Source organism: Thermobia domestica, chromosome 10 (genome assembly GCF_964235325.1).
Source record: "Thermobia domestica chromosome 10, izTheDome1.hap1.1, whole genome shotgun sequence".
Classification (NCBI taxonomy): domain Eukaryota; kingdom Metazoa; phylum Arthropoda; class Insecta; order Zygentoma; family Lepismatidae; genus Thermobia; species Thermobia domestica.
This window is the reverse complement of record NC_137463.1, coordinates 212,117,139-212,132,483: the sequence shown is the minus strand read 5'-3', so window position 1 is coordinate 212,132,483 and position 15,345 is coordinate 212,117,139. Positions and strand designations below refer to the sequence as shown.

The 15,345-nt window shown below is 37.4% G+C and overlaps 1 protein-coding gene across 5 annotated transcripts in view; it reads right to left on the bottom strand.

Moving 5' to 3' along the window:
- LOC145662975 (uncharacterized) overlaps nt 1-15,345 on the bottom strand; it is a 153,280-nt gene that overhangs the window by 19,597 nt on the left and 118,338 nt on the right. For 4 of the 5 annotated variants that reach the window (XM_081729062.1, XM_081729060.1, XM_081729059.1 and 1 more), the window contains exon 2: nt 2,475-2,523. The exons of the other annotated variant lie outside the window; for it this stretch is intronic. In XM_081729062.1, the coding sequence (XP_081585188.1) occupies nt 2,475-2,523 (49 nt within the window). The remainder of the gene's footprint in view (nt 1-2,474; nt 2,524-15,345) is intronic. 5 annotated transcript variants of the gene reach the window in all.

The window sequence follows — 15,345 nt, the reverse complement described above, 5'->3', positions numbered from 1 at the left end:
ACATGGATACGGGCCTGTCACATACTAATATGATTTAGACCTATCATTAATTTTTATGTCAATTATATATTGTGGATCTCCAAATTTTTTGTAGCAACAACTCTTTCGCGGAGCTCATCATCAAATTTCGCGTGTCGAGATGCTATGATTTCATACAAATATACAAATATCTCTTTAAGTATATTACTTCATTAACAGATAATCATTTATAAACATATTTTCTTTACCGGTCTGTTACTCTAGTATAAAATTAATAAGTTGACACCAAATCAGTTGCAAACACTGCTCAACTTACTATCACATTTAGTGACGTCATATTGTGTGGTGCTCTGGTTTTGTCAACCTAAGATCTCCCTTAAGATAACGCATAGTGACTGAATTTTCACCGGCGGAAAGAAGCGAGTCGTACTGTAATTCATTGTCGTTTGTAAGAAGTTCACAGTAAGGAAATTGAGTAGGTGGATAGTAAAATTAACCATTGAGGATGAATTTTGGAATGGTCAACCAGCAGTGTTCCTTTCAGATGAACCTTTCGGGGATTTCACATGCATGGGTGGGGATTGATCGGAATTACTCAGAGGCAGACCAAAGGCCAATATGGATCAGAGACTAAGATCAATAAGACTTGAGTTTGTATGGAGGGAGGGAAATCTCAAGTTACTTTTTCTCTTTCATTCGACATGTAACACGTAATGTTATAATGAAACCAGGTTCATTTTTGTTTTGGACTTATCCAAGAATCTCAAACACCCAACACGATATTGGTGCTACTGTTTTGAAACAAGTGTGAATAGTATGAAACTCCAGCAGACTTTCAAACTATGAACAATTGCTTTTTCCTATTAGCACAAGATTTTTCAGAGTAAAATTGTTAATGGTTGTTCTGTTCACATGCTATTATGTTTGTACCAAAACTAATCTTTGCTAAATATATCTAAACTGATTTATTAAACTTTCTTTCAAAACCTCGTACACTCCTTTCTAATATTTAACTTGCGTACCATAAAATATATTAAAAGCATAGCTTCTCGAATAGAAATATTCAAAAAAAAGCTCAAAATCACAAATTACACTTAATTTATTTCGAAAACATAGTCGATGAATATAATTTGAAGCATGTTTTGAGACTAATAATTTCTTTCCCGTATTCATTGTTTAATTTCCTAACATCTACGATAATCTATAATTTTAAATGAATATATCATAGAAATTATTATTAGCTTTTTAACTTAGTCATAATAATTTTAAAATAAATAACCTAATATTTAATATCTAACAAAAAATGGAGTTTTTATTTGATTACGAGGCTCTATTCAGGAAGAGATAAAACTTTACAATTCCTAGTTTTTTCTGGATATCCCAAACTTGCCCTGGATACAATTTGCATTAAGAGTTTCAAGGCTTTTGTTTTCATCTGCTTAAATATTGAAATACACTCCATATATTTCCATAGCTCTGCCTGGACACTTCTTCTTATTTGTGGAAACTTAACCACGCCTTTCTAGCACCAACGCTTACGAAACTTCTATGTTTCTTTCTATGTTTTAGAGTTTAAGGTGGAAGTTAATGCTCTCATACCGGGAATTGAAGTCAGGACCATGTGCATCATAGACGGAAGCCATTAGATCAGCGAAGAGGGATTGCCTGGCTACTACTCAGGAAGATTTTATAAATTTACTGTTTAAGATATAAAATGAAATACTATATCCCGGCAATCCTAGTTAAAATGAAAGTCAATAAAAATTTATGATCTAAGAGGATGAAATAATAAAATTGTTATTATAAAGGGTTATGTTCCAAAGTTGGTCATCCGTTTCTCAGCAAAATATTGAAAATTTACCAGAAAGAAATTAACAATTTGATTGTTTGTGTGCTTGATAATGTATAACAATTTGATAATGTATAAGGAGAGCGAAAGTTGTGTTTATTTTCTTATATAAACGGTTCTAAACATAGAACTATTTAGTAAGCGGAGGGAACTACTTGGCGCAAGTTACTCTTCGTTGTATTATGGGAATGTAATGAGCATTCGTTTTGTAAACACGGCTGGTGATAATCACCAAAATCTATTAAAAGTAACTAAAAGTCTTGGCTTAATAAATCTGAACGAAAATTGTAGAAAATGCGGTAAGCAAATAACTGTAAAGAAACGTGGAGAAAGCTATACTTTTCAATGTAACGGTAAGTAACATAACCAACGTGGCGGCTAGGTATTAGAACACAGTCCCCCTTCCCATTTAGCTGTAATAAAGGCAGAAAACAACGTGCCCTGCGAAGCTCTAACCCGCCTTCACTAGCTAATGCTCGCTCGGTAATACTATGTGAATTAACTATTAAACTTTGGTACAGAAAGAAACCTATTTCTAAGCTTCTTGCAAAAACTAGACGAACGACCAACTTCGGAATAAATGTCATTATTAACATCGACCTCTTTAGAAAGTTATTAAAGATCAGAATAATTTTGAAAGACTTACCGACAACATTGTCAACTCCAATGGCAAATGTTACTGCTAGTAGCAGGATCTGAAAATTAAATATTTTTTTTTAATTCTAAATGATTGTACAATAAATATAGATGTGTCCAAACTTCAGAGTAATTACTCGTATGATTTGTATTTCAACAAAGGTCTCAAAAGTAATTAGTATTAGTATTTCTTAGTGTTCAGTCTAGCAATGTCTCTTATTAGTACAATCAGTTTCTTAAACTTAGCTTGTCACTTATATTATCAACGAATACAGATTTTCTCTCAATTCTTCCATATTTAATTCTCATAACAGCTTCCGACTACTTGTATTCAATTCAAGAACTAATAATCATGAAATATCGACTGTCACACAAAAGAATCCTATGCTATTTTATTCTTTCATAAACTATGCCAGTTAGCTACATTATAACCACTTAGAATTCAAAGAATATTGTACATGTGGTCCGGAAGTGGGCGTACCCCTAATTGGTGTTTTCTGACGGTTCTAGGTTTTGCCTACATTTATTTTACTATCCTTTTTTTTTTTTTTTTTTTTTTTTTTTTTTTGCTTGGTAACATTTATTTGCAGTGAAATTGGAGTAATCAACAATGTGTGATCAAAGTCCATATAGCATTGAACAGAGATTAGTGGTTGCGGTTTGGCTTCACGAAGGCGTTACACAGCTGACACCATGGAAAAGGTTAAAGCGAAATTTACAGACCGATTTCGTATTAATCCACCAAGAAAGGCAACAATGTTGGGGTGAGAAAAACAAGCATTTGCTACGGGCAGTGTGAAAGACCTTCCCCGAGGCGATCAACCGATAAAACGGAGGGAAACGTGCCGCGAAGTGGAAGCATCAGTGCAGCAGTCGCCTTGAAAATCAACACGTAAAAGGTCCTCGGAGCTTGGTATTCCTCAGACCACCATGATGAGGCACATGAAAAAAGATCTAAAATTGAAGGCTTACCGTCCAATGCATGTGAATGAATTGAGTGACATGCAGAACTCTCCTTAAGGCGTTCCCTTCCTAACGATCCCGTGGTGCAGTCCTCTTCACAGACGAGTGTGCTATCTACCGGTGTATACATTGTCGGAACGTTGTAATGTGGTGTAAGGATAACCCCGGTTTTCCAAAGAGATGGAGAGAAACCAACCACACGTGATGATTTGGGCTGAAATAAGTGCAACACATATTTTTGGGCCTTACTTCTTCGAAGACAATGTTAATTGACATTCTTACCTGGAGATGCTTAATGAGTAATTGGTGCCTCAACCGGAAGAAAATGGTATCAAAAACACTGTGATACGGCAGGATGGAGCACCAGTACACTTCGCGATTCACGTGCACAGTTACCTTAATCAAACGTTTCCTGGCCGCTGGATTGGAAGAGGTTGTGCATCTTCCCCACCTCCCTTCGCCTGGCCTCCAAGAAGTCCCGATTTGACCACACCAGACAATGCTCTCTGGGGTTTCGTAAAGCAATAAGTAAGAAACATTCGATATCACACAACGCTGGAGTTACGAGCAGCTGTGGAACACGCTTTTACCCTCGTGACTTCGGAGTATCGCCGCAAAACATCTGCAAGGACTTGGCGCAGAATTCAGCTGTGTTACGACATGGATGGTGATCACACTGATGTTTATGGCTCTTAAGACTCTTAAAATTTCAAGGTAACTGTCATTCTACCAGAGCTAACACTATACCGTTGAAACTACAGGGGGGAACGCCCACTTCCGGACCACCCTGTATAACTTAAACACTGAAAGCTATTAATACAATTACAGCTACCTTTTGTTCATTTCTTCAAACTAAGACCGAGCCCTCATTATAACCATGAATATATTAGTAGCATTCACATAGTTACGCTTTTCAGCTGCCTCTTTTACAAATTAACGCTTTTCTCGATAAACACTTAAATAACATTTTGTCCGAAATCATTAACTACAATCGATATAATCTCAACAAAACTAGGCATCGTTCCGTTTGACATTTTGAGATTGTTCACTGTCAGCTTCTCCGCAACGATTCATAATTTCAAACCTAATCTAAAAACAACATTATTATTCAGCTTCTGCAACTGTCCTTAGTCTAACTTCCGTACGTTATGATAATATACTGATCATAGGAATCAGCAAGGCACTGCAAACCTTCTTGAGTGAATCAAACAATACAGGTGTCATCAAGCCTTCGCATGAAAGTGAGGAGTCGACCTTTAATACTTTCGTCACGGTTTTCTTTATAAAACGTCTTTTTGACACATAGCAGAAACAATATATCGATGTTATCAAACACTTTCTTCCCCCCCTTTTTTTTTTCAAGTAGCGTTTCAAGGAGGAAGAATTTCAACTTAATGTTATTTTCCACTGAACCATTATATTAATAATATTTGTGTTCAATGAAATTCCGACCCTTAACTTTGATAAGAGCCAGGCACTTACTTGAATAGTTTATTCAACCTCTGCGAAGGTTTGCGACTTCAGTAGCTCTGAAGAGCCTTCCAAAGACCTTCAGCATCTAAGAGTGGCCCAAAAGTAGGTATACACCCCTGCATTGATCAAGTATAACGTTCTAGTTTATGGGTTTATTTATTTCGGCTCTTCCAAGTAAAAACACATTAAGAACAAATAAGAAAGAAACTAAGTCTACCTGATGGATAATAATAAGAAATGATATACGTAAAATGCAATGAGCTGATCAGTAAGGTACTGTATGTATACCTACTTTTGGGCCACCTTTACGGGCTGTCCTCTCAAGGTCATATTACAAGATCTCGATGGGTAACAAATTTGGTAACTGTTGTGATTTTTCCATGTGTGGGTGAAGCGTCTTCTTCGAATTGCAGATAATTATTACATGGCTTGGAATAATGTTTGAGATGTAATCCCGTTAGGGCAGTAGCGTAGCCAGGATTGCTGTTTGGGGTGGGCCTTAGTGATATATGCGTTCCTTGCGTCAGAATGTTTAGTTTCTAATAATAATAATAAATCTTTTTCTCAAGTGCTGACTTCTCTAGATATTTCTTCGTTGCTTCTGAATTGCTGTTTTGGCACACCACTACTATCATTTTTTTTTTTTTTTTTTGTTCTAGCCGTTTTTCTAAAACGTTTTGCGAGTCTTCCTCTGAATTAATATCTTGTTTAGGTTTTTCCCCGTTGTTTTTTGGCTTCTTCGCACATTTTCCTCACCCAAATTAACACATTTTTTCCGCTTTAACCACTTTTGTAAAACGTTTTGCGACATTTTGCAATTGCAAATGAAGTTCTTATTTCGACACCCTGAACATGAATAACTTAATTTCTGAATTGCTCCAATTGATCAAAAATCAGAGATTGCTGTGACAGTCACATGCTACAAGTATTTACTATTGTTTTCCACCCTCTCCTGTCAACATTTTTTCCTCAAACATTTTTCATTTGAATGAAATGAAAACATCAAAGGAAAATCTTTATTTTTACCCCTCCTTTCTTTCATTCAGCTTGTCTAGAAACTGTTTAGTGACATGTTTTTTTTCTGAAATAGAGTACGTGGAAGGCAAATGCTGTTTCTTCGGGGAAAAAATTACAAATATCAAAGCACCAAAGTAAATTGTCGGAATCCTTTGAGGGGGCTCAGCCCCCTGGGCCCACCCCTTCCCTATGCCACTGCGTTACTGCCCGAGATATAGATTTTGATGGAATTCTATGCCTCACTTAAACGGTGTGAATCACGTTTCTGTTCATTATTTCATTAATTCGAACTAAATTATCAACTTGGTAGTTTGCAAAGCATCCCCAAACAGTGATGCAACCTTCTCCGTGCCTTGCTGTAATATTACACGGTCAGGACGAAAGCGCTCTTCGGGAGAACAACGCACAAATTGGAAGGCGAGAAGTTGGAATTTGGATTCGTCGGTCCGGAATGACCTCTTCCATTCTACATCGTTACAGTCTTTATTTTATTTTACTTTTTTTGGCCTAGGAGTATCTTTTTGTAATGTTCCTGCTTGGAGGAATGGTTTCCTTACTGCCATCCTACCCCCAATACCATAGATCTGAAGGCGTGGGCCACAGTCTCATTTCATACTGATTGGAAATGGCTTTTTCATAGTTCTATTGGTTCTTCCGGAGCATCTAACGTCTATTCCGTTTGCTTGATTTTCCAGTGAACTTGTCTCTAAGAGAAATCTTGAAATCTTTAAGTTTTACGTCCCACGATTATGTCGGCTAGGCTAAAGGAGATGGTGATGATGAGAAATGAATGAAAATGATGGAATGAAGAATGTGGGAAGAAATGGGAGAACCCCAAGAAAACCTTCGCACACTGTGCTTGTCCACCACAAACTCCAATTGACGCAAGCTATGATCGAATCAATGACCCCATGCACCAGAGATGAACGCTCTACAACTGAGCCACCGCGGCCGTATATCTAAGAGAGGTTGTTATTTTTGTACGATCACTGTTTCCATGTAATATTTACACCACTTTCTGACTATTTTTCTAGAGTCTGACGCACTGCTCCACCCGATCGTTGAGCGAATTTTCGCTGAGAATGACTCTCTCAAAATAATCACTTGAAAATGCGCTTTGACTCTTACTAAGGAAGTACATGAAGTGGTACGCGGGGATCTGCATGTGTTATAAATCGTTGAAAAGGACACACAGAGTATACGTCACATGTGAAATATCTTGCTTGAATGTTGCCTGTAGGGGGCGTGGCGACCATTTGAAGATCAGAACGAGTCACACTCCGAAACACCAGAAAACTTGCACAAAATAAGAAGCTATGACGTAATTGTTTTGAGACGTGGTGTGTGTATATATGGGTTTGAAAGGTAGCTGAATACGAATTTGACATCAAATGTTTACAAATAAAAATGGCGAATTCAACATGCCGGATAAAAATTACAAAGAAATACAAATCAAAATGGCGAATTCAACATGCCGGATACAAATTACAAAGAAATATGCTATGAATCTGACATGAGGTGTATAGAGATATTGGACGTCGCTATGTATGAATCGGATACTAAAAGTGTAAAATTCAAAATGGCGGATCCAATATGGTGGACAAAATTCAAAACACATCTATGTAACTCAAAGCGGGTAGGTAGAGGTTTTCGTGGTCGCAGAATACGAATTCAATGATAAAAGTACAAAATGCAATAGGATGGATCCAATGTGGCGGACAAAAAATAATACCTATAGTACATAAGGGGGCAAGTAGGGGCTATACAATCATGTCCAAATTGAGGCATAGAACGCAGAGCAGGTTTTGTAGTGCATATGAAAGTTTTATGATACGAACAGATTGCAATCATAGACATTAATTATTTTACTACCAACTCCCTCCCCCGCCTCCGAAAGAGATACGTGGGGATCAGCGTGTGTTATATATCGTTGAAAAGCTTCATCGGCTACACTTTACATTTGTAACATCTCGCTTGAATTGCGTCTGTGTAGGGTACGTTGCGATTTATTTGCAGATGCCATCTGAAGATTCGAAAAATGACGGTGAAAAGTGCGTGTTTAAAACATCGTAATGCTTTCATAACTGTCTTTCCGGTTTCACAGTATGTCGTGTACACTTGCGAGCAATATGTATGACAAATGTCCACTCTCCGTAGCAGATGCGGACTGGGAGTACAAGGACCCACTCGGAGAATGATGCTTAAGGGCCTTGATGAATACCGAGTTGGTCTGGAGTCTGGACTGCCCTTTTAGGAACGAATCCTTAGCTGGAGACTTGGATGACTAAACCCCCGTCCCCCACAAAATGTAAAGTTGTGTATGTGTATCTATAGCCAAGTATTATTTCGCTTTCTTTACTTTCTACAGTTTGAAAATATTTGCAATGAATCATACACGTGCCTTCAAAGCAAGGACTGTTTATATTAAAAGAGATCTGAATATGATGCGATTCCATCTTCAAAATTATGAGAAATTTAATTTTCGTGTATGGTACATGCAAATGAGTGAATAAATTATAATAAACTTAATTTTATTGCGTAAAATAATAGTCTTTCTTTGTAGATTTGTTTAGAGGAACAGCCCCTACCATGTGGAATGCAGCTACATATCCACTCATTTTGCCTGAAGGTACTTAGAAACTGGAGAAATTATATCAAACAAGTGAACGAAGAAAGTACCAAGTACCACAGATCGAGTTTCAACCAATATGAGATCAAGCCACTGCCACTACTTGCGCTTCAAATTTTCCAGAACTTACAATTGCACGCAACATAACAACTAATTCATCATAAAACCCACTCTCTGAATTACCTTTACATCCAAATAATCTCTCTACAACTCGACTCTTCGACTACCACCGAATCAAACCCATTTTGTGAAGTTATTATTATTATTATTATTATTATTATTATTATTATTATTATTATTATTATTATTATTATTATTATTTCTTTTCCCACGTAATGAATGATTTCCACATGTTCATTCGCTTATAAGAATTATTTACCAAAGTAGCCGACTGTTGCAGATTGTAAAAAATATTTTTACTTCTACAACACTCTCACGTCCATTAGTAATACACAAATTCAGAATATGAGAAAAACACCATGCTATCCTCTTACTCTTTATCGATTCGATTTTTTTTTTTAACTATGATTGCATCAGCAATGAAGACATCTTTCTACCCGAGTTTTGAAAATAAGTAAAAATAAAATAAAATTAAATTAAATAATGTCAAAAAATAAAAATTTGCAAGAAAAGAGCGGTGCATTTTCATTGTGGTTTACTACTTCGCGTGTTCTTCAAATATATGATAAAAAGAAATTGTCCCAATCTAACGGCCTGCTAATACAGATTGGTAATGTCTTTGTTACTCTTGAATAAGAATATGGAGAATATTCCGTGAAAATCCTCCTACAGTAAGGAAACAGTGATAGACATGGAGCTGGAAACGCGAGATGTGGCATTAGAAAGAACCGAGTTCACTGAGCACAGCTGCGGTGATGTTCGAAATCCGTTCGTGGCCCGAAACCCATGAATTCGGGCCCCACATATTTGGGCTCAGGTCCCTTCTATTCGATATCAAATATATTGCGCTGTCCCTTACTGATATGCAGCATCACAGCATTGTCTTGTAATGTTCGGTTGAATAACATTCAGGCAGAATGATAAGAAAACTTACTTTCGTGAGCAAAAAGCATGGAGAATATGGCATGAACATCCTTTGGGGCCCGATTTCATGGGCTTTCGGCCCCGGCCAGAGTTACAACATCGCCGGTGTGCTCAGAGAAAACCGACCCTTTCCAATGCAACCACCCACATCCAAAAACTCCATGCTTCATTGGTGAATAGAAAAGACCCGACCCTATACTTTCGGGGCCAAATATTGGAGACATCACACCCCGGGCTCGATTTGTGACATCACTGCTATGCTCAGGGATCCACGACCTTTCCATTGCCACCTCTCACGTTCAAGAACTACATATTTCATTGGTGAAAAGAAGGGACCCAAGCTCCAAACTTCAGGGTCTGACATTACCACTTTGCTGAGGGGAACAATAATTTTCTCCACCACTCACATCCAATAACTTCATGTCTAACACGATTTTCTTACCGTAAGAGAACCAACTCCATGCTCTTTATACGTTATCGATTGCACATCATATTATTGAGTATACAAATTATGAACGAGATTACATTTTCGAGTTAATAACTTACATGAATTTTTTTTACTTTTTTTTATTGTCTTATTGATTTTTCAACAAACAAGGCTGGGTTGGGCAGGAGGTCCCTTTCCCTAGTGCTTCCCTTCGCTAGCACTGCGGGCCCGTTAGTTACAACACTGCTTACTATGAACGAGAACGGAGTTTTGAATTAGTTATAACTAATCGAGCAATATCTTAAGTGATTTTACAGAAGTCAAGGCCCACCCTCCGGGTATCCGGGCGGCCCAGTCCGCCTCTGCTCTGTAGCAGGGATGGTACTGATACCGAGAGTAGTTTCAATCTTGTCTCCGTCTCGTCTCTAATATGCTTTTCCAAATCGAGACGGAGCTCTGGCTCGTCTCAATGCACATACGTTCATTCTGTACATTTGCACCTTTTGTTCACCATAGGTATATTGGATGCGTTAATTGCATTTTGCACTTTTAACATTGAATTCGTACACCACGGCCACGATAACCTGTACCTAACTGCATTCAGTTCAGCAGTTTTGCATTTTGTCCGCTATATTGGATCCGCCATTTGGAATTTTACATTTTGGTATCCGATTCATACATAGCGAAGTCAAGTGTGTGTATATATCCAATTTTAGATCCATAGCTTTCTTTTTGTAATATGTGTCTGCCACGTTGGATCCGCCATTTTGATTTGTAAACATTTGATGTCGGATTCGTACTCAGCTACCTTTCAAACCTATATATACCACGTTTTAAAACAATTACATCATAGCTTCCTATTTTGTCCAAGTTTTCTAGTGTTTCGGAGTGTGCCTTGTTCTGATCTTCAAATTGTCGCCACGCCCTTTACAGGCCCATTCAAGCGAGATATTTCACATGTGAGGTATACTCTGTGTGACCTTTCCAACGATATATAACACATGCAGATCCCTGCGTACCACTTCATGTACTTCCCTAGTTAGTTAATAGTTTCTGTTCTGCATTTTATAGTATTTACATGTTCTTCACACTTTTTAAGTGGTTCACTCAAATGAAAATAGTAACACAGTATGCCACAAGTTTGAATCCAGTTTTACCTATATTACGACACGATTGAATAGCGTATAGACAACTGTTCATTGAAGTAAAGAGATAGCTACTGACAAGGATTGTTACACATACCATTAACAAGGAGAAAGCAGAGTTTGGTAAATGAACTTTGGGGCCATTTTTTGCGAGGTGATAGTGCACATTTAAAGAGTGAGTATTACAAACTGGGGGAGCGCAATGGCCAAAAATAACGGAGGAAAACAGTCTTAAAGATTTCTACTTGCCGCATATATCATACGACGCGCGAATATACCAAGTGTCGGTGTGGCAGAGTGAGTAAAAGGTATAATTTATATGTAAAGTGTCCCGGGTTCGATTCCTGTTCGTCATATATATTTTTTTCTTCAACCAATAAAGTAGGCATTTGTAACTATAAGTAAAATATTAATTCACCGTATGTTTATAATGAATAAAACAATAGAAATTTTCAAATCACTTGCAAAATAACTTTCACATATGTTGTTGAGAATGCCTTTTTCTACCAGAAAAACTAGAAAAAGCTTTTCTTGCAATTTGTTAAGGATTAAACCTTATATTGACTGGACTATAGACAAATTGTGAAAATCGTTTCTAAAGCGTGCCGCATGCAGCAGAAGGTAGCACAACGTTGTGGAACAGTGAGAAACGGCCAGTTAAAGCTTAAATAAAAACTCTAAATACCAATGTTTCTTTTTTTTAAACTGTAAGGGATTCCGTGATATGAACATCTTGTTATAATAATTGCCATCCGTATTCTTCCACTCCCAAGTAAAATTACCATCAAATTCTTCCTAAGCACTATCTAGTCTCAAATTGTACGTACTGTCTACTTTCAAGTTTTTACTTTAAGCATTTGTAGTGTGCAAAACGCACTTCATATATTTTCTATCTGAACTTGTTTTGCTGTAATTCTGTCTCTTCTTACGGAAGGGGTTTTAAATTGAAAACAGCACCTCTAACGAAAGGAGTAGTTACCAGCAAAAGAATTTTATTCAACAATTAAAACTTAGTAAGATCGAAAATTAGTATCAATAGAGTAGAATTTAGCCTTTATGGATAAAAGGAAAGATCTTAGAAGTATCTTTTATAACAAGAGAAAGAATTACAGTAAAATACGTTCAGATAGAAAATATATGAAGTGAGGTTTGCACACTACAAACTGCTTAAAGTAAAAACTTGAAATTAGGCAGTACATAGAATTTGTGACATAAGATTTGTTTTGATGGTGACGTAGGAAGGATTTGATGGTAATTTTACTTGGAAGGGGTAGAATGGGAATGGCAACAGGCCCGTATCCAGAGGGGTCTAGGGGTGTCCGGCCCCCCTAAATTTTTAATGCCCCCCAAATTTTTCACGATAGGCTTACAAGTGAACTATAATATGGTGATGAACTATAATATGATTGGATCGGCTCCCCCCTAACTTCAGCCGGGCCCCCTACATTTTTGGGCTGGCTACCGGCGTGAATGGCAATTACTGCAACAAGATTTTCATATCACAGAATCCCATATAATTTAAAAAAGAGGAAAATTGGTATTTACACTTTTCATTTAACTCTGATTGACCGATTCTCACTGTTCCACAACGCTGTACTGGCTTCTGCTGCATGCGATACGCTTTAAAACCAATTTTCGCAAGTTGTCTATGGCTCCCTCCTCTTATATTTTGCTCTTGAATATCTCGGCAACCATACATCAGTAAATGAGACCAACTCTAAAACACTCTTTAGGTCCCAGAGAATCGATTGACATCTTAATTGTCCCTCTCAGACAATTTCCGACAAAAACCCGTCTGCTACCGAAATTTGATGTCTGTTCATAAAATTCCGGTCACTTATTTCTCATTGGAAAGCCCTATAATGTTACCCACAGATAAAATTCAATAAAACAAATATGAATATACTTTGGCCAATAGGGATCTTCCTCCAAGCCAAAAACTATTAGTAAAGGGTAATTCAAAAAGCGCGCCGGTTTCGGATCGTCTGGCAAATTTTTGTTTCTCAGTTGCCGGCATTGTTTTGTATTGTTGCTCTACCAACAAACATTCCGATTGTAGCCTTAGTCTGAATTTCTCGCATTTCTTCAGTCTGTCTCTAGCCATGGAGCAGTTTACTGTAGCGCAACGTGTGCTAATTGTGAAAACTTTTTATCAGAACGGAGAAAGTTATGCAGCAACTGTCAGGCAACTTCGCGCGGTTCTAGAGCGAAATAAGGCACCGAATGAATCAACAATTCGCTGACTTACGAAATGTTTATTGAAATGGGTTCAACAGTGAACATTAAAAATCCTGATCTTCGTCGTACTGGTCGTTCTGAGCAAAACATTGCGGTGGTTCTTGACAGTGTACCTGTTAGTCAGGTAGTCATAGTAAATTTCACGAACAGAGTTATTGCATACCAGAACAGTAGAAGAAGTCACATGCCCGACGTCATTCACAATACCTGAAATCAGAATGTGTGATGAACATGTTCATGAGTGTTGTTAGTGCCTTTTGAAATACAAAGTTCATAATTTGATGTAACGAAACTGCCGCACTTTTTGAATGACCCTATATTTTCTATGTTCAGTTGTGAGAATACGACCTTTTAAACTGGGGCGGAGTATTTGGATTTATTTGAACATGACTGTACCTTGAGTTTTCTTCTTAGCTTCGAAAATGTATTCTTAAGGTATACAGTATTTGAATGAATATTTCGAGTATGTTGTTTTGCACCGAAAAACATTTTCGATTATCGCACTATTCTTCTCGTTTATGCTTATGCCATCTGGCGGGATTTTTGACAGTAATTGAGAGTCTCCCTCTATAGGCTCCGTCGTAGTTGTGTTTTAAAGGCTCCCGGGAGGAATTGAAAATTTACTGGTCCGCTACTGTGGTTATGTAGGGCATTATTATATCCTAGTTACTTGAATGAGGATTGTTGTTATGAGTGATATTTAAGAGATTAAATATATGGAAGTTAGAAAAGTCCAAAATACATATAAATATAGAAGTGGATGTTTTGTAACTTCAGTGAAGTTACTTGCCATGTTTGAAACTTCCATTGAATTAATACGGCAGAAAATTACGTAAGTAATTCATTTTCATATTTTGTCTTGTCATAAGGCTAGTTATGTTCATATATGCCTAAAATACTTTCTGTAATAGTCGGTAGCTTTTTCGAGTTTAGTATTTGAAACTATTAGATTCTGCCATATTACCACGCATGGCGTGGCGACTTAGAACAAGATAGCTGCTTACGGGGCAGAATGGTAAATACATTTGTTTGGTTAATAATTTGAAAACTCAACCGAGTAAAATCATTATTTGCTTTAATAATTATAAATATCATTTTGTTGAATCTAATATAAATAAAATAAAGAGTTTGTGTGTCTATGTGCAGCCTGGAGACCAGATGAGTGAACCGAGAGTTTCCACACTTTGGTCACGGATACCTTGGTCCAGGCTCCAGACCAAAACGTAGCTTTTTTTTTTTTTAGTTAGAACCAGGGAGTGTCTCAGGGGGAAAGTAAATGTAAAAGTAATAGTAATAGTAAAAGTAATAGTCTCATGTAAAAGTAATAGAAAATGACCGATATTATTATCAAATTCAGAGTTTTCGCTGTTGCTAATATCAATGGTGAAACGCTGATCGCAGTAACTTCCAAAATTCACACCATTCGGCTGCGGGGCGGGGGTCACGGGAGGGATGCCGAGACATGTAAAAATAATCCAAAATGACCTATATTAATGTGAAATCCATAGTTTTCGAGGTCGCTGAGATCAATGATGAAACTTCCATTAGTGATGACTTTCAAATTCAGCTACCATTGTATGCGGGGCGGGGTCACATGTGTAGGGATGCGCTCGAGTCGAGACATGTCTCGAATCTCGACTCGACTCGAATTCGAGTCGAGATTCGAGTCGAGACACACTTTGTAAAATTCGAGACGAGTCGAGACAAACGTATTTCTCGACTCGAATTTTCGAGTCGAGACACGAGTCGAGTCGAGACGGCTCTTAAAAATCTCGACTCGACTCGAATGTCTCGAAAATCTTTCTATAATTTTTAATATTATTTTGAAGAAAGTATTCACTCAGAAACAGCCTTGAAACCAATTCCAGCTTTTATTCCTTTAGAAAGGTACAGAACGCATAAAATTAATAGTTAATCTTTAAAGATCAAGATTTAATTTTCAGCT